General features: G+C 41.4%; 3 protein-coding genes across 4 annotated transcripts in view; 2 read left to right on the top strand and 1 right to left on the bottom strand.

Annotated features, from left to right (window-relative positions):
* Nucleotides 1–26,006, top strand: part of SLC17A1 (solute carrier family 17 member 1) — a 218,727-nt gene that overhangs the window by 116,652 nt on the left and 76,069 nt on the right. The window lies entirely within an intron of this gene.
* On the bottom strand, nucleotides 4,954–5,337 carry LOC114906953 (histone H2B type 1-A). Its single transcript, XM_029241973.1, has one exon. The coding sequence runs from the start codon at nucleotides 5,335–5,337 to the stop codon at nucleotides 4,954–4,956; it is 384 nt and encodes a 127-aa protein (XP_029097806.1).
* Nucleotides 5,504–6,045, top strand: LOC114907510 (histone H2A type 1-A). Its single transcript, XM_029243250.1, is given in 3 exon segments — nucleotides 5,504–5,508; nucleotides 5,648–5,956; nucleotides 5,958–6,045. Coding segments are annotated over 3 exon segments (402 nt in total).

Genomic DNA, 26,006 nt, shown 5'->3' with positions numbered 1-26,006 from the left:
GTTCCTTGGCTTGCAGCTGCATCACTCCAACCTCTGCCTGCCTCAGTTTTCATATGGTCCTCTACTTTGCATCTCTGATGCCCCTCTCCCTTCTCTTATAAGTATACCCTAAATCCAGGATGATCTCATTTCAAGATTCTTAACTACACCCTATTTCCAAACAAGGGTCACATTCATAGGTGCCAGGGGTTAAGACTTGGACATGTCCTTTTTCAGGACACTCAACCTACTACATTTCACAGATCCTAAGGTTTACCTTAACATTGACTCACACAAAATTTACATCACACTATCTGGATAGAAGTATTTTAGAGTAAATTACAGACAATACAAAGCTTTCCTTAGGCACCTTATTATCTCTCTCATTCATAATCAGCTAAAATGACCTTGTGTGTTTATATCTGCCTCACTAAACTGGAAAGGAAACAGTGAGAGTAAGGACCTCCTCTCTTACACACACACACACACACTCTCTTTCTCTCTCTCTCTCTCTCTCAGTGAATGTTTGAAGAGTGAAGAAAAGGGAAACAATTTTTTAAAACCTTTTCGGAAAACAAAATAAGGAAAAATAACAAAATGCAGCCACTTGTCTATGACCAGCCCTGCACTGAAGAGCTAGCAATGTCCACCTGCCGGAACGATGCAGTAAAGGGCTTGGTGTGATCTAGCTTCCTCTGGCCCTGCTCCTTGGGAGGGTTTCCCTTGCCCTGTAGACCTCAGGGACCCATCTGAGATGAGAATAGAAAGTCTCTTTTTTGAGGGCTACACCAGCCCTCTTCTTTTCTGAATTCAGAGGCACTGTGGTGGCTTTTGGGTAATTACAGCATCTGGGTTTCTAAACAAGCCTAGTTGCTCTGCCCTTTTTCCAGCCCTCATCTTACTGGCATCCATTATGTTCTCTGTTCTGTGGCACAACAAAACCACAGCCTAGAACCAGGGAAAGACAGCAAATATCTCCCCTGCTTCCATGGCAAATCTCAATGCGTAACCATTGCAATGATTTTAGGGTGAAGTTAACAGCCAGATGTAGCTTAGGGAGGGTAGCACCTAAAGGATCTACTTTCCCCAGTTCCCAAACCAAACCTTATCATATTTAAAGCAGAGTCCTAACTTTGCTGTGGCCCTTTTCTCAGAAAATTCTGTCTTGCCAGTCCTTTATGACTCAGGGATTGAGATGTGGGTGGACAAACAGCACCTTTCTTAAGCACTTTAACCTAAAAACAAAAAAGCCTGCGTTTTCACTGCTTTCATGAATTGTCTTGGACTAAAGCTTTACTCTTATTTCTCTGACATTATTAAAGCCTTTGAAGGTTGCAAACCCATCCCAACGTCCTGTGTTTGTCCCTCCAAGTTCCGTAAAGCTGGGTCCTTGGTCTGCATTTGGTCTGCATCTCTGATGGAAGGAGAATTTGACCAGCTGCTTTGCTGGTCGATAACAGTGATTTCCAGGTTCCTAATAGGAAGTGAAGGAATCTGCTTTTCCTAGCACATCTCTCACATTAATGAAAATTCAGAATATATACAGAACTTGTGGGAATAAAGTGAAGCATGGCCCAAAGGAAAAATGATAGATTTAAATGCTGCTTACATTAATAAATTAGAAAGTGTAAATGCAGGCAGTCCTTCAGGTAGTGTGAAATCTTAAAAGTGACTATGCAAAGCAGTCTTAATAATCAATGGGAAAAGTCATGATTGTTCCATGATCTTTAAAACTTTTTATCAAAACGTTAAAAACTCACCATCTATCATAAATATAAAGGGAAGTGAAAAACTAATATTAAGGACATTGTAATTTTAAATATTAAAACAGTGAGAATTAGTGTCATTTCTTTTTTAAAAGCTTACCAAAAATAGTTGAATGGTGCTTGATTTTTTTTCTTATCATGCAACTTATGATACAGAGTGAGTGTCCTTCCTATGCTTTGGGGAATTGTCACGTTTCTTTCTAAGTTTGGATTAGCTTCCAATATTTCATCCTTTGCATTTTTAATGCCACGAAATATCTCTGAGAATTCGTTTAATATGAAGTATTTTGCCAGTGTCACTTTCTTTGGAACTTCTTCCTTTTCATCACGACCATTTTCTACATTTATATCAGTTGGCCTTTACTAAGTTCCTCTGGTTTGCATAGCTAGTCTCTTCATGGCAACAGTGTCAACATTTCCCCGGTCAACTGTTACTTCAATAACTCTATTTACCTTCGATTCAAATTCTGCTTCCAGGGTTATTACTTTTTCTTGTCTTGCTGTACTTTCATCTTCTTGGCCAAATCCCTCTTGACTATTGATTTTTTTCATGTGAGTTTATCACTGGAAGACAAGGAGGCAACTAAACTACATGCTTTCTCTTTTTGAATAAACTGAATAACGTGCAGTAACCATGCCAACAAATTTTGGCCAACGAATTTTAAAATAAGTGACACGATTAGGTCACTGATCACAGTGTGTATGTGTTATTTGTGCAGTGACTTGTGAACTAAAAGAGCGAGCAGTGAATTTTGTAGTTTATGCAATGACTCACCATGCAATGACCTTTGAACTGTGTTTTTGGGCAAGTAGTGTTATTTAACTAAACTGTGGTAACTGAAATTCATTTATATCAAAACTGTGCAATGTAAAGACTGTCGCTATAAAGTTAGCATCCCACTAAAGACGCTAGGAAAAACAAAAATAAAGTGAACAAGTGGAAGCAGAAAGGCTAAATAATGAAAAACGGGAAAAAATAATTAGGAAAAAGAAAACAGTAAAACTAAATGCAAGAGTAAAGAAATAGCAAATAAATAAACGCACTTAAAAAATAAAAGATTAACCAATAACCATTGTGGTTTGTGAAAAATCAGAAGACACAAGTACAAAATTTAGAATAATAAAGGAGCTGTAGTTACAAAGACAGCGGAGGTTAAAATCATTAGAGACCAATTTGCTGATCTCTAAGAGAATATCTTTAAAAAATTGTATTGAAAAATATAATTTACCAAAACTCATTACAAATTATTAGCAACTCTAAATAGAAAAAATTCATTAAAGAAAAATAAAGATAATTGTCAAAGAACTGTCATCTGAAAAAGGGCACCAAGTACAAATTGTTTTAAAAAGGAAGTTTACCAAAGTTTTAAAGAAAAGGGAATTCCAATGCTGTTCAAACACTTCCAGAGTATTAAAAGGACATCTATCCTCCATATTATTTTTATGAATTGAATAAAAATTTGTACCAGGACCTGAACATCACTGCACACACAAAAAAGGGAAAAGAGATCAATTTAATTTATAATATTGAAGTATAAATTGTAAATGATCCATTGGCAACCAGAGTTCAACAGAACATTAAATGAGTAACATATGATGCCCAAGCAGGGGGTTATATAAAAAAATGCAAAGGTGACTATTAAGAAGTTTATTTAAATAACTCATCATAATATACATAAAGAGGGAAGGCCTACGCTCATTCTTCAGAGATGCTCAAAAGGCATTTTATAAATTTCAACATGCATTCTTAACAATTCTCAATAAAGCAGACATAGAATTCTTCGTCATTGTATGATATATCTAACGAGGAATAGTGTAGATCTTCAGCAAAGTGAAGGATAAAACAATAGCCACCCTATTTAACATTGATATGAAGGTATGAGGCACTGAAATCAGGTGAAAGGAATTAGGAGTGAACTAACTAAATTGAAAGGAAGCAGTGAAATGTTTACTATTTTCAGACATCATTGCAAACATGTAAAACCCAACAGAATTATATCAGAAAGCCAATGCAAAAATTAGTCAATTCAGTAAGATATAATAAGATATAAAAATGCACAAAAATCAGTACTTTCATATAAAACAAGATGCTGGAAGATATGAATTGGGAAATACACTATTTATGGAAATGAAAACAAAATACCTAGAGCTAAACGTAATAAATATGCCACACATATTAAGTAAACTGGTTCACATCAATCACATTGTCCCAATTTCCCTTCAGATGAATGACTCAAGCAGCATCTGGGACTAGGCTCAATTCTAGAGAAGGGACTTGAGAGGAAGTCCTCCTCATTTGCTCTCAATTGGAAACCCAGGGAGATAGACTGTCTTCCTACCACTACTTTGACCTGTGTGAACACTTGGAACTGTGACCAGCATGAGGATGTAATGCCAGGATCGGGAGAAGAGCAGTGAGACTGCAGGGCCTTGGAGCCTGGGCTCTGATCCATGATTGTTACCACTGATGTTTAATGCTTGTCTGCTGAGTGGAGTCCAGGTAGTTCAGTAATACAGGACACCAACACCTATTTAAATGATTCATCAAACAAAACACCCACAAATGATCACACGGTTATTTACAGAAAAAACCAAAAAAGGAGTTTGAGTTACTGTTTTCTAATCAATTGTGGTTAGCCAGATTGCTGGCTTCCGGTGAGACAGAGAGCAATATTCCCCCATCCCAGGTCAACATGCCCTGGACAACGTAGGTCACCAGGGCAAAAAGACCCCAAGTTGAGGACCTCAAACCACTCGAGCTTTCAAACAACTTCGCTGGCCTACAGAATCCAAACTTTTCAGATACAGAAGTAGAAAAAAAACAGGATAATGTACTTTACAAAATCTCTCCACACCTTCAGGCCTTTTATAGAATTTTCAGTCATTTATAGAGACAAATACATCTGTTATACTTTACAGCTCCTTCACTCTAAGAACACCTTCTACGTGTATTAACCATAAACTTTCCTGTAAAAAAGCATTCTGAAGAATTTCTTTTGCTGCAGTTCATTTCTGAAGACCGTTGGAGCCTCATGGGGGCTTCTATACAGTAGAAAGTCAGTCACTAAATTACAAACGGCAGGTGAGTAGTAAAACTTTATTAACGTAAGCATCCTACTTACGTTGAGTCCACAGCTCTTTCAGAAACGTGGCTGGCTCTGAAAAGAGCCTTTGGATTGTAACTGGAGCCTGCTTACACTTTGCAACTTTACAGGGAGGTAGTGTACTTCGCTACAGCCTTCGTGCCCTCGGACACAGCGTGCTTAGCCAGCTCTCCTGGCAGCAACAGGCGCACGGCCGTTTGAATCTCCCTAGACGTAATAGTCGATCGCTTATTGTAGTGAGCCAAGCGGGAAGCCTCGTTTGCAATACGCTCGAAAACATCAGCGACGAAGGAATTCATGATACTCATGGCTTTTGATGAGATACCGGTGTCCGGGTGTACTTGCTTCAACACTTTGTAGATATAAATCGAATAACTCTCTTTCCTGCATCTCTTGTGCTTTCTTTCTTCTTTCTTTTGAGTCTTTGTTATGGCTTTCTTAAATCCTTTCTTAGAAACAGCAATACTTCTTGAAGCCTGATCTGGCATAATTAGTGTTAAGCGCTATACCGTTAACAGCTGTAACTGCTCCCACCAACGCCAAAAAACCGAAGACAGATCCTGGGCGGAAAGGGTGGTATTTATAGGGGCAGCGCTCAAGTGACGTGTGGAGAGGCCAGTATCTGATTGGATATCTGGGACTCTCGTTATGTAAATGAGGTGATTTCCGTGAGCATTTCTGATTGGATAGATGGCCATCAGCCAATCAGAAAGCAAAGCACACCCTACCGTCAGACTATAAATATGCCCAGTCGTAAGTGTTACAGATCACCGTATTGGCGTCGCGGTTTCTCGTTAGAGATGTGTGTGGGCATGGTAAACAAGGTGGGAAAGCCCTCGGTAAAGGTAAATCTCGCTCATCCAGAGCAGGCTTGCAGTTTCCGGTTGGTTGGATCTGTCGTCTGCTCCGCAAGGGTAACTATGCCGAGCGCCTTGCGGCTGGTTTGCCTGTGTATTTGGCAGCGGTATTGGAGTCCATAACGGCTCAGATCTTGGAGTTGGCAGGCAATGTCTGCCGTGACAACAAGAAGACGCGCATTATCCCGTGCCACTTGCAGCTAGCAGTCCGTAATGATGAGGAACTCAACAATTTGCTGGGTGGTGTGACTCACTCAGGGTGGCGTCTTGACGAACATCTACGCCGTGCTGCTGCCCAGGAAGACCGAGAGCCACCATCACAAAATGCAGGGCAAGTAATCCACGTGGAGGTTACCGTTGAGCAATCTAAACGTCTGGTGAAGGAAGATACCAAAGGCTCTTTTCAGAGCCACGTAAATTATCATTGAGGGCTGTGCCTGGGCTGTCTGGGTCTGTGATTGTGACGTATTCCAAACGTAGGCCGCCGAAAAGATCTGTTAACCATAACTTTATCATGTTGATTCTAGCACGTGAGGTTCTTTGCAGCTTTTTTTATTACTGAAGGTCAAGTTCATGGCCCTTCAAGATGCCCATCGGGTGAGAGAAAAAGAGTAAAGCTTCAGCATTCTAATACCCTTTTTAAGGCTCATTTTGATAAGTATTCGCAATGCCTGTGGTTTAACACGTGCTTAGAAAGTGTTTCTTAACATGTAATGTCCATCAAAAACCTAAATGGCACATGTGGGGGAGGGATACTAGTGTCTCACTAGAGGTAGGAATGTGACATGGTATACCATAATTGGAATTATTAGGGAGTTTTTGTCAGATCTTTCAAATGGTTTCATTTGATCTGTATTATAAACACCAAGAAAAATTGGAAAGCAAATGAACAGGTAGGATGTCATAAAGTTACAGAAAATTCAGCAGTTTGCCTTATCTCAAGGAGAAAGTGTCGCTGGTTATTCTTTTAAAGTCATTGTTAGACACGTGAGAGCTTAAGACATACAGAAGCAGGTACGAAGTATAGAGTTCTGTAAGAAATTAAAAGATGAAAGTAAACTACATAATATGTTGAGGAGCAATCAAGTTACGAAGAAGCCAACCATGTTTTGAATTAATGTACATAGATAAGGCATGTGATTAAGAAGGGCACAGAAGGACGGGAAAATTTTGAAAACTGAAAGGAAATTGTACAGATATATTGAACAAAATTAGATTATGTTTAGAACATGGCATTAAAAACTAAAATGTGAAAATTTAAAATCTGAGAATGCTGATGTAAGTGATTGACTAAATGAGGGATATGTGAAAAATCTCCTAAACAGAAGAATTTCAAATCATTTATATAGATGTTCCCCCATCAAGCAGCTGGAACTTAACTCCCCAGACTTAACAAAGTGGAGTATGGAAAGGCAGGGGAAAACAGGAGTGACTTTACAGTAGAGAAAACTGGCAAACACTACCGCAAATGATCAGTGTTAAGATCATCAGTGATAAACCACGTGGTTTGCATGTGCCATTAATATGATGTGTTGAGAAGGGCAATTCACTTCTCTGGTCTTCCTCCCAGCAACACATAATCTCAGTCTAAACATGAGAAAAACGTCAGACAAATACAAGTTAGGAACATTCTAAAGAATATGAGTCCTCAAAATTATCGAAAACAAGGAAATTCTGAGAAACTGTCAGCCCAGAGCAGTTAAGGAGACATTACAAGTAAATGTCATGTACAACATGACACGGGTTTAATCAGCATATACCTTATAGTCGGATTCCATATTCAAGGTTCTTCCACATCCACATATTCAACCACAGACTGTATAGCACTGTAGTATTTACTATTGAAAAGTATCTGCGTATAAGTATACGCGCACAGTTCAAACCCCGAGTTGTTCAAGAGTCAACTGTGTTTTGGATTGGATCCTGGAACAGACAAAGAACATTAGGTAAAATCTAATGAAACCCAAAGTTTAGAGTTTAATTCACAGTAAAGTACCAGTGTTATTTCCTAGGTTGTGACAAATGCATAAATGTTGACAACAGAGGAAATGGTGAGGTATGTGGGAACTACCTTTACAACTTTTATGTAAATCTAAAATTGTTCCAAGTTAGAAAGCTTATTAAAAAAAAAAACACATTTTTTTTAAATCAAAGAAGAGTCCCAAATCCATAACAAATGAAATCTCAATAGACTATCGCTCATAAGCTGAAAGTATGAGTGGCTCTGAAAAGAGCCTCTGGTTTCAGATGTTGGTGTCCTAAAAAATGCTCTCTTGTAGCTGTTGTACTTGGTGACGAGGCACAGTGCCTTGCACACAGCGTGCTTGGCTGGTTCCCCAGTCATCAACAGGCATTAGTTCTCTGGAATTCCCTGTAGAGCAGGGGTCCCCAAGCCCTGGACCGTGGACCGGTACGGGTCATGGCCTGTTAGGAACAGGGCCACACAGCAGGAGGTGAGTGGCGGGCAAGCAAGCGAAGCTTCATCTGTATTTACAGCTGCTCCCCATCACTCGCATTACCGCCTGAGCTCCGCCTCCTGTCAGATCAGCAGGGTCGTTAGATTCTCATAGGAGCGTGCACCGTACTCTGAAATACGCATTCGAGAGATCTAGATTGCGCACTCCTTATGGGAATCTAATGCCTGATGATCTGAGGAGGAGCTGAGGTGGTGATGCCAGCGCTGGGGAACGGCTGCAAATACAGATCATCATTAGCAGAGAGGTTTCACTGCACAGACACCATAATAAGTCAATTGCTTGCAGACTCATATCAAAACCCTATCAGTGACTGACAAGTGAAAACAAGCTCAGGGCTCCCACTGATTCTGCATTATGATGGGTTGTATAATTATTTCATTATATATTTCAATGTAATAATAGAAATAAAGTGCACAATAAAGGTAATGCACTTGAATCATCCTGAAACCACCCCTCCCCCCCACCGTCCATGGAAAAATTATCTTCCTTGAAACCGGTCCCTGGTGCCAAAAAGGTTGGGGACCGCTGCTGTAGAGGAGAGTAAAGAGTCTGTTGTAATGAGCCAAGTAGGTTGACTCACCAGTGATGTACTCAAAGGTCACAAACGAGTTCAGTATTCACATGGCTTCCATAGAGATGCCAGGGTTGGGGCAAACCGCAGCACTGTCTGTGACATCTCTGGTGCTTCTTGCCTTTCTTTTCATCTTGAGGATAGCTTCTTGGAGCCTTTCTTGGACGTGACAGTAAACTTAGAGGAAGACTGGGAGATAGGAGACACAGCCATTATCTACCTTGAGAAAAGAAGGATGGCAGGCTGTGAAGCCACAGAGCTTATTTATATACTGTGTATTCAAATGAGGTATTGAATAAACAATTTCTGATTGGAATAAAAGCAAGAGGCAAATGAATGCAAATAAGATATCTCAGGTCAACTCTGCTTGCATAGTACTCCTACTGGCATCAACCACTCAGAAAGCAGAAGGCTATCATGTGGGGTCTTGCTCAAGAGCATTTGAACCCAGGGGCCCCTACAGCTGCTCAGTTTTGTAGATTTCAGCCTCAGCTTGTTTTGAGAGAGACCACCTTCCTTAACCCAAGTTTAAATTTCCAAAGAAATGGATCTGGCCCAGTGTGAATCGTATGTCCACTCACTGTCCATCAATAGTAGTCAGAAGAGAATGATCCTGAAAACAATGCATCAGAACTGACACATTAATGTTAGGATTATTTGTTCTCAGTTTCCCTGATGCTGAATAGTATTTGCTTATACTTGCCTGTTTTAAAAACCCTGTCCTGTGGTCAAACATGGTTCTTATCTACTACCTGAGCAAGTGAAGGTGACTCACTGCTATTCAAATTATTAGCCTGATTGAATTTCCATCTTTTTAATAGTGAGGTGAGGCATCATTTCATGTTTGGTGGTATCTTTTTGACGTTTTTCTTCCTCCTGGTTTTAAAGACTACCATAATGTAAGTACTTTTTGTCAAATGGTGTAAGTTGCCTTTTGTACTTTTCAGTATCAACCTATGCGTTCTCTTTTTTCATATGCATGTCTTAATCCTTTTCCCATTATAATGAAATCCTATTTGAGTTAAACTAAAAGCTTATATAGAATAAAATATTTGTAAACAACGTGAATACGTGTTTAGGGTGACATGTGCCTTGACTTTTTCAAACCTTTTGTGTATGTCTTATAAAACTTTATAATTTTCCTTATAGAGCTTTTACACATATTTCATGGAGTTTATATACAGGTGCCCTTCTTTTTATTTTAGGGGCATCTTGCTGTTGTTCTTGTTGTTAGCTTATACCTTTATTTCTTCAAATAATTTTTCACCCGCTGAAAGGAAACAGAGCACCTTGAAAGACAGGCTGATTTCAGGCCTGTGGCAGGAAATTAAGAGGAGTCTGGGACATCTTGCTGTACTGGAAAGCAAGGAAGCTATCAAGAACTAATGGGTCAGGTCAGGAAGACACAAGAACCAGCAGGGGTAAGATACTGGTAAAGGAATGAAAGGAAAGAAAGGAAAAAGGGAGAGAGGGGGCAAATCTGGCAAAATCTTGATCATTGTTTAATCTGGGTGACGTGTATGTGGGATTCATTTTAATATTCTTTCTTGTATTTGAAATTTTTCATTATAAAATAAACATTTACATTATTTGCATTAAAGAAGGCTTAAATATTTAGGCCTTCTTTAATGCAAAGCAACACATATGTGTTATCAATAAAATTAAGTAACACAGATGAGTAAAATAAAAAGCATTGATAATTCTATCACTCAGATAATTACTGTACTACTGACTTGTTGTGATGCTTTCTCAATATTCTTCATACATATGCAAATGTTTAAAACTAATTTCGTCTTCAATTTCTCATGTCATCTATGGCCTAGAAGCACCACTTTGATTATACTATTGCCCTGCTTTCTAATCCATTAGGACTTTCCACAATTACCAAGTACAGTCTGGGCTCCTTGACATTAAAGGTCTTCCAACGTTCTTTCCAGAATTCTTTCTACTGCCTTGTCTCCATAAACTCCCCTAGGCTCTAGCCACTCTGGATCTCCTACATTTGAATTCGTATTGGTTTCTGTATAAATGTCATAATTTATCATCTGAACGAGCACTCAAGACCTTTAAAATAATATATTTGGGGATTTCAAAGTTTAAGACTCCTGATACAACTAGCAACTTTTCCCAGCACAGAGCCTAATTTCTGTCAAAACGCCAAGCTGTTACATAAGCATTGAGCCGAGATCCATGAAAAGAAATTAAGAGACTGCATCTCAGCCTGTAAGGGATGGCTTGAAAACTAAAAAGAAAGTGAGAATCTGCCTCCACAAGTCACAGTGCTTCTGCAATATTTGTTTCTGCTGGTGGTGTTAGAAGAAGAAATAACATGCCTGTTTTGCTGAATACAGGGAGTGTGAGGTCCCCCAAAGGTCCTAGGCATCACACTCTTTCAGAATTGGGAATTTTGGTCCCAGGAATAAGCTTGTCCCTTGTTCAGCTATGCTGCATTCACTGCACTTCTGCGACTTTGGGAAGTTATAGTTTTGGTCCGAAAAAATGTAATTCCTATGTTGTTTCTAAACTTAAACAGTCTTGTATGTCAATTTTTTTTTAATATCTGTATTGGAGTATAATTGCTTTACAATGGTGTGTTACTTTATGCTTTAAAACAAAGTGAATCAGCTATACGTATACATATATCCCCATATCTCCTCCCTTTTGCTTCTCCCTCCAACCCTCCCTATCCCACCCCTCTAGGTGGTCACAAAGCACGGAGCTTATCTCCCTGTGCTATGCGGATTCTTCCCACTAGCTATCTGTTTCACATTTGGTAGTGTATATAAGTCTATGCCACTCTCTCATTTCGTCCCAGCTTACCGTTCCCCCTCCCCGTGTCCTCAAGTCCATTCTCTATGTCTGTGTCTTTATTCCTGTCTTGCCCCTAGGTACTTCATAACCTTTTTTTTTTTTAGATTCCATATATATGTGTTAGCATACGGTATTTGTTTTTCTCTTTCTGGCTTACTTCACTCTGTATGACAAGACTCTAGGTCCCTCCACCTCACTACAAATAACTCAATTTCGTTCCTTTTTATGGCTGAGTAATATTCCATTGTATATATGTGCCACATCTTCTTTATCCATTCATCTGTCGATGGACACTTAGGTTGCGTCCATGTCCTCGCTATTGTAAACAGAGCTGCAATGAACAGTCTGGTACATGACTCTTTTTGAATTATGGTTTTCTCAGGGTATATACCCAGTAGTGGGATTGCTGGGTCATATGGTAGTTCTATTTTTACTTTCTTAAGGAACCTCCATACTGTTCTCCATAGTGGCTGTATCAATTTACATTCCCATCAACTGTGCAAGAGGGTTCCCTTTTCTCCACAGCCTCTCCAGCATTTATTGTTTGTAGATTTTTTGATGATGGCCATTCTGACTGGTGTGAGGTGATATCTCACTGTAGTTTAGATTTGCATTTCTCTAATGATTAGTGATGTTGAACATTCTTTCATGTGTTTGCTGGCAATCTGTATGTCTTCTTTGGATAAATGTCTATTTAGGCCTTCTGCCCATTTTTGGATTGGGTTGGGGTTTTTTTGGTATTGAGCTGCATGAGCCGCTTGTAAATTTTGGAGATGAATCCTTTGTCAGTTGCTTCATTTGCACATATTTTCTCCCATTCTGAGGGTTGTCTTTTCATCTTGTTTATAGTTTCCTTTGCTGTGCAAAAGCTCTTAAGTTTCATTAGGTCCCATTTGTTTATTTTTGTTTTTATTTCTGTTTCTCTAGGAAGTGGGTCAAAAAGGATCTTGCTATGATTTATGTCATAGAGTGTTCTGCCTATGTTTTCTTCTAAGAGTTTGATAGTGTCTGGCCTTACATTTAGGTCTTTAATCCACTTTGAGTTTATTTTTGTGTATGGTGTTAAGGAGTGTTCTAATTTCATTCTTTTACATGTGGCTGTCCAGTTCGCCCAGCACCACTTATTGAAGAGGCTGTCTTTTCTCCATTGTATATTCTTGCCTCCTTTATCAAAGATAAGGTGACCATATGTGCATGAGTTTATCTCTGGGCTTTCTATCCTGTTCCATTAATCTGTATTTCTGTTCTTGTGCCAGTACCATACTGTCTTGACTACTGTAGCTTTGTAATATAGTCTGAAGTCAGGGAGTCTGATTTCTCCAGCTCCGTTTTTCTTTCTCAAGATTGCTTTGGCTATTCAGGGCCTTTTGTGTTTCCATACAAATTGTGAAATTTTTTGTTCTAGTTCTGTGAAAAATGCCATTGGTAGTTTGATAGGGATTGCATTGAATCTGTAGATTGCTTTGGGTAGTATAGTCATTTTCACAATGTTGAGTCTTCCAATCCAGGAACATGGTATATCTCTCCATCTGTTTGTATCATCTTTAATTTCTTTCATCTGTGTCTTATAGTTTTCTGCATACAGGTCTTTTGTATCCTTAGGTAGGTTCAGTCCTAGGTATTTTATTCTTTTTGTTGCAGTGGTAAATGGGAATGTTTCCTTAATTTCTCTTTCAGATTTTTCATCATTAATGTATAGGAATGCAAGAGATTTCTGTGCATTAATTTTGGATCCTGCAGCTTTACCAAATTTGTTGATTAGCTCTAGTAGTTTTCTGGTAGAGTCCTTAGGATTCTCTATGTATATTATCATGTCATCTGCAAACAGTGACAGCTTTACTTCTTTTCCAATTTGAATTCCTTTTATTTCTTTTTCTTCTCTGATTGCTGTTGCTAAAACTTCCAGAACTATGTTGAATAATAGTGGTGAGGGTGGGCAACCTCGTCTTGTTCCTGATCTTAGAGGACATGGTTTCAGTTTTTCACCATTGAGAACGATGTTGGCTGTGGGTTTGTCATATATGGCCTTTATTATGTTGAGGTTAAGTTCCCTCTGTGCCTGTTTTCTGGAGACTTTATCATAAATGGGTGTTGATTTTGTCGAAATCTTTTTTCTGCAACTACTGAGATGATCACATGGTTTTTCTCCTTCAATTTGTTAATTTGGTTTATCACTTTGATTGATTTGCATATATTGAAGAATCCTTGCATTCCTGGGAGAAACCCCATTTGATCATGGGGTATGATCCTTTTAATGTGCTGCTGGATTCTGTTTGCTAGTCTTTTGTTGAGGATTTTTGCATCTATGTTTACCAGTGATATTGGCCTGTAGTTTTCTTTCTTTGTGACCTCTCTGTCTGGTTTTGGTATCAGGGTGATGTGGTCTTGTAGAATGAGTTTGGGGGTGTTCCTCCCTCTGCTATATTTTGAAGAGTTTGAGAAGGATAGGTGTTAGCTCTTCTCTAAATGTTTGATAGAATTTGCCTGTGAAGCCATCTGGTCCTGAGCTTTTGTTTGTTGGAAGATTTTTAATCACAGTCTCAATTTCAGTGCTTGCGATTGGTCTGTTTATATTTTCTGTTTCTTCTTGGTTTAGTCTCAGAAGTTTGTGCTTTTCTAAGAATTTGTCCATTTCTTCCAGGTTGTCCATTTTACTGGCATATGGTTGCTTGTAGTAATCTCTCATGATCCTTTGTATTTCTGCAGTCTCAGTTGTCACTTCTCCGTTTTCACTTCTAATTCTATTGATTTGAGTCTTCTCCCTTTTTTTCTTGATTAGTCTGGCTAATGGTTTATCAATGTTTTTTATCTTCTCAAAGAACCAGCTTTTAGTTTTATTGATCTTTGCTGTTGTTTCCTTCATGTCTTTTTCATTTATTTCTGATCTGATCTTTATGATTTCTTTCCTTCTGCTAACTTTGGAGGTTTTTTGTTCTTCTTTCTCTAATTGCTTTAGGTGTAAGGTTAGGTTGTTTATTTGAGATGTTTCTTGTTTCTTGAGGTAGCATTGTATTGCTATAAATTTCCCTCTTAAAACTGCGTCTGCTGCATCTCATACGTTTTGGGTCATTGTGTTTTCCTTGTTATTTGTTTCTAAGTAGTTTTTGATTTCCTCTTTGATTTCTTTAGTGATCTCTTGGTTATTAAGTAATGTATTGTTTAGCCTCCATGTGTTTGTACTTTTTACAGATTTTTTCCTGTAATTGATATCTAGTCTCATAGTGTTGTGGTCGGAAAAGATACTTGATACAATTTCAATTTCCTTAAATTTACCAAGGCTTGATTTGTGACCCAAGATATGGTCTATCCTGGAGAATGTTCCATGAGCACTTGAAAAGAAAGTGTATTCTGGTGTTTTGGTTGGAATGTCCTATAAATATCAATTAAGTCCATCTTGTTTAATGTATCATTTAAAGCTTGTGTTTCCTTATTTATTTTCATTTTGGATGATCTGTCCATTGGTGAAAGTGGGGTGTTAGAGTCCCCTACTATGATTGTGTTACTGTTGATTTCTCCTTTTATGGTGTTAGCATTTGCCTTATGTATTGAGGTGCTCCTATGTTGGGTGCATAAATATTTACAATTGTTATATCTTCTTCATGGATTGATCTCTTGATCACTATGTAGTGTCTTTCTTTGTCTCTTTAAGTCTATTTTGTCTGATACGAGAATTGCTACTCCATGTTTCTCATGATTTTCATTTGCATGGAATATCTTTTTCCATCCCCTCACTTTCAGTCTATATGTGTCCCTAGGTCTGAACTGGTTCTCTTGTAGACAGCATTTATACAGGTCTTGTTTTTGTATCCATTCAGCCAGTCTATGTCTTTTGGTTGGAGTATTTAATCCATTTACATTTAAGGTAATTATTGATATGTGTGTTCCTATTACCATTTTCTTAATTGTGTTGGATTTGTTATTGTAGGTCTTTTCCTTCCCTTTTGTTTCCTGCCTAGAGAAGTTCCTTTAGCAAATGCTGTAAAGCTGGTTTGGTGGTGCTGAATTGTCTTAGCTTTTGCTTGTCTGTTAAGGTTTGAATTTCTCCATCAAATCTGAATGAGATCCTTGCTGGGTAGAGTAGTCTTTCTTGTAGGTTTTTACCTTTCATCACTTTAAATATGTCCTGCCACTCCCTTCTGGCTTTCAGTTTCTGCTGAAAGATCAGCTGTTAATCTTATGGGGATTCCCTCATATGTTATTTGTTGTTTTTCCCTTGCTGCTTTTAATATTTTTTCTTTGTGTTTAATTTTTGATAATTGGATTAATATGTTTCTTGGCGTGTTTCTCCTTGGATTTATCCTGTATGGGACACACTGCACTTCCTGGACTTGATTAACTATTTCCTTTCCCATATTAGGGACGTTTTCAACTATAATCTCTTCAAATATTTTCTCAGTCCCTTTCTTTTTCTCTTCCTCTGGGATCCCTATAATTCGAATGTTGGTGCGTTTAATGTTGTCCCAGAGGTCTCTGAGACTGTCCTCAATTCTTTTCTATCTTTTTTCTTTATTCTGCTCTGTGGTAGTTATTTTCACTATTTTATCTTCCAGGTATCTCCTCAGTTATTCTGCCTCAGTTATTCTACTATTGATTCCTTCTAGAGAATTTTTAATTTCATTTATTGTGTTGTTCACCATTGTTTGTTTGCTCTTTAGTTCTTCTAGGTCCTTGTTAAAAGTTTCTTGTATTTTCTTTGTTCTATTTCCAAGATTTTGGATCATCTTTACCATCATGACTCTGAATTCTTTTTTAGGAAGACTGCCTATTTCCTCTTCATTTGTTTGATCTGGTGGGTTTTTACTTTGCTCCTTCATCTGCTGTGCATTCCTCTGTCTTCTCATTTTGTTTAACTTATTGTCTTTGGGGTCTCCTTTACACAGGCTGCAGGTTCGTACTTTCCATTGTTTTTGGTGTCTGCCCCCAGTGGGTAAGGTTGGTTCAGTGGGTTGTGTAGGTTTCCTGGTGGAGCGGACTGGTGCCTGTGTTCTGGTGGATGAGGCTGGATCTTGTATTTCTGGTGGGCAGGACCACGTCTGGCTGTGTGTTTTGGGGTGTCTGTGAACTTATTATAAGTTTAAGCAGCCTCTCTACTAATGGGTGGGGTTGTGTTCCTGTCTTGCTAGTTGTTTGGCATAGGGTATCCAGCACTGTAGCTTGCTGGTCGTTGAGTGGAGCTGGGTCTTAACGTTGAGATGGAGATCTCTGGGAGAGCTCCCACTGATTGATATTACATGGGGCCGGGAGGTCTCTGGTGGACCAGTGTCCTGAACTCGGCTGTCTCACCTCAGAGGCACAGGCCTGACACCCAGCTGGAGCACCAAGACTCTGTCAGCCACACGGCTCAGAAGAAAAGGGAGAAAACAAGAAAGAAAGAAGGAAAGAAAGAAAGAAAGAAAATCAAGTTATTAAAATAAAAAAGAATTATTAAAAATAAAAAAATTTTAAATAAAAAAAGAAAGAAGAGAGCAACCAAATCAAAAAACAAATCCACCTATGATAACAAGTGCTAAAAACTATACAAAAAAATAATAATAACCAAAAAAAAAATACACGGACTGACAGAACCCTAGGACAAATGGTAAAAGCAAAGCTATACAGACAAATTCACACACAGAAGCATACAGATACACACTCACAAAAAGGGAAAAAAGAAAAATATATATATATATCATTGCTCCCAAAGTTCACCGCCTCAATTTGGGGATGATTCGTTGTCTATTCAGGTATTCCACAGATGCAGGGTACATCAGGTTGATTGTGGAGATTTAATCCGCTGCTCCTGAGGCGGATTAAATCTCCACAAAAGAAAAAAATTTCCCTTTCTCTTCTGTGTTCCCACAGCTCCCGGGGTTCAGCTTTGGATTTGGCCCCGCCTGTGTGTGTGTAGGTCGCCTGAGGGCGTCTGTTCTTCGCTCAGACAGGACGCGGTTAAAGCAGCAGCTGCTTCGGGGGCTCTGGCTCACCCAGGCCGGGGGGAGCCTGCGGCGGCAGAGGCCGGCGGGACGTTGCACCAGCCTGAGGCGCCGTGTGTTCTCCCAGGGAAGTTGTCCCTGTGGCGGGCTGCACAGGCTACCGGAAGGGGGGTGTGGATAGTGACCTGTGCTCGTACACAGGCTTCTTGTTGGCTGCAGCAGCAGCCTTAGCGTCTCATGCCCGTCTCTGGGGTCCGCGCTGATAGCCACGGCTCGCGCCCGTCTCTGGAGCTTGTTTAGGTGGTGCTCTGAATCCCCTCTCCTCGCGCAGCAGGAAACAAAGAGGTAAGAAAAAGTCTCTTGCCTCTTCGGCAGGTCCAGACTTTTCCCCGGACTCCGTCCCGGCTAGCGGTGGCGCACTAATCCCCTGCAGGCTGTGTTCACGCCGCCAACCCCAGTCCTCTCCCTGCGCTCCGACCGAAGCCCGAGCCTCAGCTCCCAGCCCTCGCCCGCCCCGGCGGGTGAGCAGACAAGCCTCTCGGGCTGGTGAGTGCTGGTCGGCACCGATCCTCTGTGCGGGAATCTCTCCGCTTTGCCCTCCGCACCCCTGTTGCTGTGCTCTCCGCCGCGGCTCCGAAGCTTTCCCCCTCCGCCACCCGCAGTCTCCGCCCGCGAAGGGGCTTCTTAGTGGGTAGAAATCTTTCCTCCTTCACAGCTCCCTCCCACTGGTGCAGGTCCCGTCCCTATCCTTTTGTCTCTGTTTATTCTTTTTTCTTTTACCCTACCCAGGTACGTGGGCAGTTTCTTGCCTTTTGGGAAGTTTGAGGATTTTCTGCCAGCGTTCAGTACGTGTTCTGTAGGAGTTGTTCCACATGTAGATGTATTTCTGATGTATTTGTGGGGAGGAAGGTGATCTCCACATCTTACTCTTCCACCATCTTGAAGATCTCTCACATTTTAGGGACATATTAAAAGGGACTTTTTATTATGTTTTCTGACTGTTTTTTATAGGTAGAAACTTAACGAGTTTTGTATTGTAATTTCGTATTTAGCTTCCTTATTGAATTCTGTCATTTCCATTTTCTAGCTTTTTTTCCCCTAGGGTTTTCAAGTAGGCAAGAAAATCATATAATGTTGCTCCTGTCATTTTCAATAGTTAACTTTCTTGTCTAAATGAATTGTCTAATAGTCAGGAATGATGATAAATAAAAGTGGTGATTGGGGTCTTTCTCATCTTACTGCTGATTATAATCAGAATGACATTGGTGCAGTTCTTGGATTGTTTCTCCTATTTCCTTACCACCACCCCCCCACGCAATTTATATTGCTTCACAGTTACCACTCTACTTGGGGGTGGTAGACTTACTGGTTCCCAGTTGGCATTTCCCCTCAGTACTGGTTTGATTAACCGGAAGTGGGAGTCACAGATAGAGGTTTGCAGATTTTGACCTTGTAGAATATCAGTGCCCAGTATGTGCTCTGAAATTGGAGAGATAAAATCCTCATATTCTCATGGGGGAGATTGCTCAATGTCAGTGTCAAAAGGACCTTCCTGGCCATAACTGTTTGCCATCTGTAACTATCGATGGCACTGAGGGGCCAGAAAACCCCTGAGGGTGACAGTGTATTAGAGTACGTTCGATTCCAGTGTCAACCAGAGCCATCACCTTTTGTTTACTTCTGGGGGACAATGAATAGTGAGCACAACATGGAGCCTCCATTCACCTGCAACGGCCCTCTCCTGGAGACAGTCTTGGCTACATCCTAAACCCAGTATGTGGGGGCACCCACCACGAATAAGACCGTGTCTCTGAGGTCTCCACTGGAGCAGGTGGGACATCAGGAAAGGTAATGGCAGGAGGTGGGGCAGGTCTGAACTGTGGTTCAGGTTTTAAGGCTTTTTACAGGCTGACCAACACAGCATTGGGTTGTTGGTCTATCTTTTCAGGTGGAGTCCCTGCAGCAATGAGGTCAAACCCCACTTGCTTCCAGGTTACTTTTACCAGAAGCTTTACAGCTGATTGGGATAACCTACTGGCTTCTCCAGCTCCCTCTCTGTCTCAGGTCTTTCCCACAGCCTGTACCCACTCCCAGGGTTTGTCAGTTTCCCCTAAGATTAGCAATGGATCGCCCAACATAAATATCTTGTCCCACGACTGGACCCAACATGGACATCGGTGTACATACCAGGTGCTGGGGGGGGGAGACTGGAGTATCATGGTTTTCACTCCTGCAGTGAATGTAGCCCAGTCAGGGCCTTCAGAGATCAGGGGCATAGATGACCTGACTCATTCCTAACTCCTTAAGAATTTGTTGTACCTTCTCTATAGATTTCTAGAATCCCGCATACCTGGGGATATCTCCCCCCTCCCCCCAATTGGGCCAAGCCTCTCTGTAGGATAGAATGACTCAATCTATGAAGGAGCGAGTACCTTGAACCCCCACACGATGCAGGTGCTGCCAGAGGGCAGGGTGTGTGGGGATGTTGCTCATTTTCTCTGCCTCCTGCCCAATCAGAGAAACACCATTGCCCCCTGTACCCCGTAGCTGTGCTCATTAATAATGCCTGGATACTTTCCTTGGCCTTTGGCTGGAACATTGCAGCTGTATTAATAAGCTCAGCAGGTATATAGTCTCTCATCATGAACATTTCCTGAACTGGGGGCTGCCCCGCTGGCTGACATTGTTGTTGCTATGCTTTTGCTTTTTTTGAATTAGGGGTTGGACAGCATGGGACATTCTGTCCATTTCGCTGTCACTCACCTCTTCATCCTCTTCATGAACATCCTCTTCGTTCTCCTCACTTTCCTAGGCATTCCACCTCTTAGTGTCCCAGTCTGGCTTTGTCAGTTCTCAGACCTTAATCTGTAGTAGCTTGTGCCCTCCTAGCTTTGCAAAATGGCACCCTAAAGTCTACACCTTATCCTGCTCTCCTACCTTGACTGCCAGCTCTGAAGCCAGCAGAGTAGTGGACACCCACACGTCCTTCCTAAATCTCAGCTCTTCTTCCAACTTTCTAACGGTGCACTCTGTGCGGCACCTCAGTCACGCGGATTCGATCAGACTGAGTTTTTAGGGCACCCGGTACTCACGCAACAGTCCACAGGCATCTAACACACAGGCCACCCTCCCCACACAGAGGCTGATGACCAACCTGGGATTCCCCCCAGGTGCCCCTTTCCCAAGACCCATTTCTTTAGTCTCCTGGTTGGCTCACCAATTATTGGTTCACAGTCTTGGTAGTTCCCCAGGTGAAATTCAAAACTGGCCATCGTTACAGAGGGCAAGGGGAGACAGAAAAAAGAAGCAGACAACTCCAGATTGGTGGGTGGCAGTTTTAATAAGCAAGGGAACTTACATATGAGGCTTGTCTTGTGCAGCTGCAAGACGAGCAGATTCCTGCATCTGCCCACCAGAATCTTAGAGTTTATATAGCGGCCTTAAGGGGGTTCAGCCACGAATACAGTGCAGGTGGCCTCAGTAACACATTACTCTCTCAAGGCTGCATCTTTGAAGTGGCTCCTAGTACAGGGACAGTGGGTGGAAAGTTCATTCCAAGGACAGGGGAGGGGTGAGGAGTCTCCAGTTCAAGGGTCAACTAGTGGTCACACCCTCTTGATGACCTCCTCCAACATCTCTCAACTGCTCCCCCCCTAGCTTTCAGGACAAAATTCAGATTCCAAGCTAAGCTGTGGAATCTAGCCCCTGCCTACCTCACTGGGCTTTTTTCTTATCACAGTCTCCCATTTGTGGTTATATCAATAGACTTGCAGTTCCGTGAATTTAATTCACTTTTGTCTTTCTTAGTTGTATTTCCCCCCGGAATGTTCTTCCTGCCCTTCTTTATTTAGTTTCTGTAAATCATTCAAGATTATGGTCTTGTAATAATACTTCATTATTTCAGTCAATGCTGTAATGAACATGCAAATAGCTTTGCCTCCTTCTGAAGTAGTTGCCTTAAACCATTACTAGATATAGGATGATTGGATCAAAGAGTATACATGACTTTAGGGCTTTGTCTGCAGTTGTTAAATGATTCTTCCAAACGGCTGCATCAAAATGCCACAGCCAAGCATGAAAATATATCTGTTTTATTTCGCTCTCAGAGAAGTTGGTGTTGTTTAAATAAAGATTTGCCTAAGTTTTAGGGTAAAGTGCTACCACATTATTGTTTTAATGTTTTAAATTGTTTTTGCATTTCTTTTTATCATTGTGAGACTGCACGTTTTCATTCATATATATATGTTTGTTTTTTCCAGTTAGTTCCATCTTGTGAAATGTCTCTTTCGCTCCATTAAAAAATAATTTAAACAATTCAAACAATTGTTTAAATAATTTAAACAATTCATATTTGTTGTTCTCTAACATTATAAAACCTAAGTTATGTTGGACCCTTAATAGAATATTTGTGAAATCTGAATAAAACAATTTACAATGTAGTCAGTAAGAGCCAGTTGAAATTTCTAAATTGCCGCTTGACGAAGAACATATTCCTCATTAACTTGAAATGTGGTCACACGTGAGCTCCTTTAAGGGCAAATATCTTAGCTGACACCAGAGGGAGCCCGGTAGGCATTCCACGTGAAAGTATATCCAATTTTTAGTGCATTTCTGAAATGACACTGGAGAAAATATACAGTGAAATTATGAATACTGCACTTAACAGTCCTAGAGAGAAAAACAGAAATCAGTTCTTAAAATATATTTTCGGACTTCAACCTTTCTTGAACTAGGAAAGATATAAAATAAGAATGGTGATTAAACGAACAATTGTAGAACACCCACAAATGCCTTTATTGATCTTGTTTTAATTGTTATTTCTGGCTCCTGTGAGCATGGGAATCAGTCAGACCTGCTTCACAGCCCAGCTCTGCTGCTTCTGAGTTGAGTGTTCTTAACCTCTCTGCCTCTGTCTCTTCACTTGCACATTGTAAAGCACCTCACAGGGTTATTGTGAAGGTCGAATTGTAGATCACATCAATAAAGCATCTGGCGCATAGCACATGCTTCAGATATGTTAGCTCTTCATCTAGTGCAGTGGTTCTCAACCGGGGGTGACTTTGCCACCCAAAGAACATTTGGCAATATCTGGAGACATGTTTGGCTGATGGAGCCTGGGAGAAGAAGCCTTTGAGTCAGAAGTCCTGAGTTTGAGTCCTGGCCCTGCCCCTTTCTACCTGGGTGACCTCTCTTGATATCTCAAGCCTCTTTCCCCATCTGTGGCACGGAAGGAAGAATCCCTCATGAGGTTTATGTGGACTTTAACCATTCAGTGCTTCACAAGCATCACCTATAATCCTCTCCTTTGCTTGTCAGGTTCTGCCTCACAAAGGAGTCTTGTGGCCAAGCTCAGAATTTACCACACAACTACTATTGTATGGCCTTAAGTTGCCAGCGAGAGGCAGGTGGATTCACACTTATTGAGCATCTACTATGTGAGGATTCCGTGTTCAACACTTCAAGCCCATTGTTTAAGATGCAAAAAGTGGCAAAGCATTAAAAGGCAGCCAAGGGGCTGATCCAAGGAGCTATCTACTTTTTCAGTGGACGAAGGGTGACTAAAATGTAATTGATGGCTTCCTAGGCCCTAGAATGGGAACGTTAATTTAGTTCCCTTTTTTTTCTTTGGTTCACCTGCCCTGCTCACCTCAAAACTTGCTTAAAGGAGGAGGCCACAAATTAATCAACTAGATGCCTGCGAAGTAGGAGATAGGCTGAGGTGAGGAAAGGCTGAAGACAGGAGATCTTAGTAGAGGGCCCTTTCCTCCAGCAGCGGGGATTCCAGGGCTGGGGACAGAGCTGTAAGTACACAGCCATTCTACTCCCTCCTCATCTTGGATTCTCTCTTCTCCTGAGCGGACCCTCTCTGCCCATCTACCTCCCTTGTCTACGTATGTCTCTACCTACAGATCTACCTCTCCCAGGCTCAAGCTTATCAAGAGTAGCGGGTTGTGGGCTTCCCTGGTGGCGCAGTGGTTGAGAGTCTGCCTGCCGATGCAGGGGACGCGGGTTCGTGCCCCGGTCCGGGAAGATCCCACTTGCCGCGGAGCGGCTGCGCCCGTGAGCCATGGCCGCTGAGCCTGCGCGTCCGGAGCCTGTGCTGCGCAACGGGAGAGGCCACAGCAGTGAGAGGCCCGCGTACCGCAAAGAGAAAAAAAAAAGAGTAGCGGGTTGTGGTGAATGCTGACAGAAAGAATGAGTACGAAACACACGGAGAGCCTGTTTTCAAAAGAAGGCTTGGGGCAGGGAGTTTAGCTTTACATTCTCACAGTTAGTGGATTTAATCTTGTTGGAGGGAGAGGGGGATGTTTCTCTCCAAAGAAAAGTGAAAATGAAATATCAAAAAATGGTTTAAGGGACTGGCAAAAATGGGAGTGGTTTTGGTTGATTTGAGCTCGGGGATACCCAAGCAGAAGATCTGCTGGTGGGGCTGCTGGTCTGGCTCCTTAAAAGTTTTCAACCAAAGATGCTTATCCAAGCAGAGATGGAAAGATGAGGCAGCCAGCTACAAAGCCTCACTCATTTATCTGCTCTGGACTGAAGGGTTTTTATATTGAGAATCTACATCTGTTAAAGGTCATCATCGATCCTAGGGCATGTGAGCCAGGCCTGCAAGCCCCCTGATGACAGCATGTTTGAGATAATTGCAGGCTGTCCTCTTCGACAGCTCCTTTTGACTGAACGAGTGCTGCCTTTCCCAGCACTGGCTTAAGTTGGAGTTAAACAAATGCTGTAATACTGATGCAACAGCTGAGAGTGGTTCTCAGATAATCACTGTGCAAAGCGAAATTATTAGCAATATTAGCGCTTGTTGGCAGATTACTATAATTGTGCCCGTGGTAATCAGTGCTGACTCAGAATGACACAGATTCATAAATAAGACAAAAAAGTGCGTGCCAAGCAAGGATTTCCATGCCAGACAGCCTCTCCCTCCCCCATCATATGTTCAACAACATTCTCACTCAGTTCTTCTACCATCTGCACTCAGATAACTATGGAAGTAAAATTTTTACTGTCTAGGAGAAAATGGTCATTATATTTTGATAGATGAAATTGGGCTGTCTCATTAAGTGGAAAATGTTGATCTCAAGACAGTGCAACAGAGCGGGACAATGGAAGGATTTGAGGGTCTCAAGTCTCACAGTCAAGGCTGGCCATGCCATGAGGTGGAGGAGACTACTGCCCACTTTGGAAGGTCTGGGAAGGCCAGAATTCTCCAAAATTATTCTTGCAACTGATTATTGAGGTCTGAAATGCCTTTAACCAGGGACAAAACCTCTCATACTAGCAATAAGAAATGAGGTTGTTTTCTAAATACATTATTTCACTAAAACGGCCTAACAATCTATGCTCTTGTTCTTTCATTATCCCCCACTTTGCAAGAAGTTTAGAGAAGTAAAATCACACACAGCTAATTATATGATAGTAGCCAGGATAAACCTATTACGTGCTGGTTCCTGACCCCATCTGACTGTTCTGCACCCCTATTTTACACTAGTGGTACCACATTTTTCCCTGAAACCTGGCAACAAGGAGAAAACGTGAGAGAGGAATGGGTTTCTGAAGCAAAAGTCCCCTCAAAGGAACAATAAAATAGAGGCGGCAAGAGTAGGTGCCCCTGGGGACCATGAGGACAAGTTCTGTCACTTCCCACCTGTGCTGAGGACTGACCCTGGGCAGTGTTTCCCTCCTTGACTTTGGCAGGCATCATGAAGCACTATAGTCCTGTAACAAAAGCCACGGGAGGCCTGCTTTGCCTGGGCACATTCTTTTGGAGACCAGCACTGCTGTGGCTAAACAGACCCCACCAGACCTCAGAGGCCCCAGCCTGGGGAAAAAGGAAGTCTTGGTGATTTCTTTTATTGTGGTTATTTTCTTTACATTTTTCCCTTTCCATTTGTCCTCAAATACCTTTCTTTAGTCTTTAATTGACTGGAACCAGTTGCCAGTAAGGAAGAGAAGTATATTGTAAACTATTTGTAGGGATTCCATATTTGTCCAAAAATTGCTCTCTTGCTTCATTTCTTGCAGATAATTTTTGGCCCCCATTTACAATGGCTGCTTGGTCCTCCCCAGCAAAATTCATGGTATAATATTCCATTGTATATATGCGCCACATCTTCTTTATCCATTCATCTGTCACTCAGCCATAAGAAGAAATGAAACTGAGTTATTTGTAGTGAGGTGGATGGACCTAGAGTCTGTCATACAGAGTGAAGTAAGTCAGAAAGAGAAAAACAAATACCTTAAGGTAACATATATATGGAATGTAAAAAAAGAATGGTTCTGAAGAACCGAGGGGCAGGACAGGAATAAAGATGCAGACGTGGAGGGTGGACTTGAGGACATGGGGTGGGGGGCGGAGTGGTGGGCTGGGACAAGGTGAGAAAGTGGCATGGACATGTATACACTACCAAATGTAGAATGGATGGCTGGTGGGGAGCAGCCGCATGGCACAGGGAGATCAGCTCGGTGCTTTGTGACCACCTAGAGGGGTGGGATAGGGAGGGTGGGAGGGAGACGCAAGAG

The sequence above is a fragment of the Monodon monoceros genome, unplaced genomic scaffold (assembly GCF_005190385.1).
Source record: "Monodon monoceros isolate NGI ecotype Baffin Bay Population unplaced genomic scaffold, NGI_Narwhal_1 Super_Scaffold_3, whole genome shotgun sequence".
NCBI classification, from domain to species: Eukaryota; Metazoa; Chordata; class Mammalia; order Artiodactyla; family Monodontidae; genus Monodon; species Monodon monoceros.
This window is presented reverse-complemented; position numbering and strand designations above follow the sequence as displayed.

Coding starts and splice junctions, on each gene's coding strand:
- LOC114906953 (XM_029241973.1), bottom strand. CDS start 5,337: ATGCCAGATCAGGCTTCAAGAAGTATTGCTGTTTCTAAGAAAGGATTT.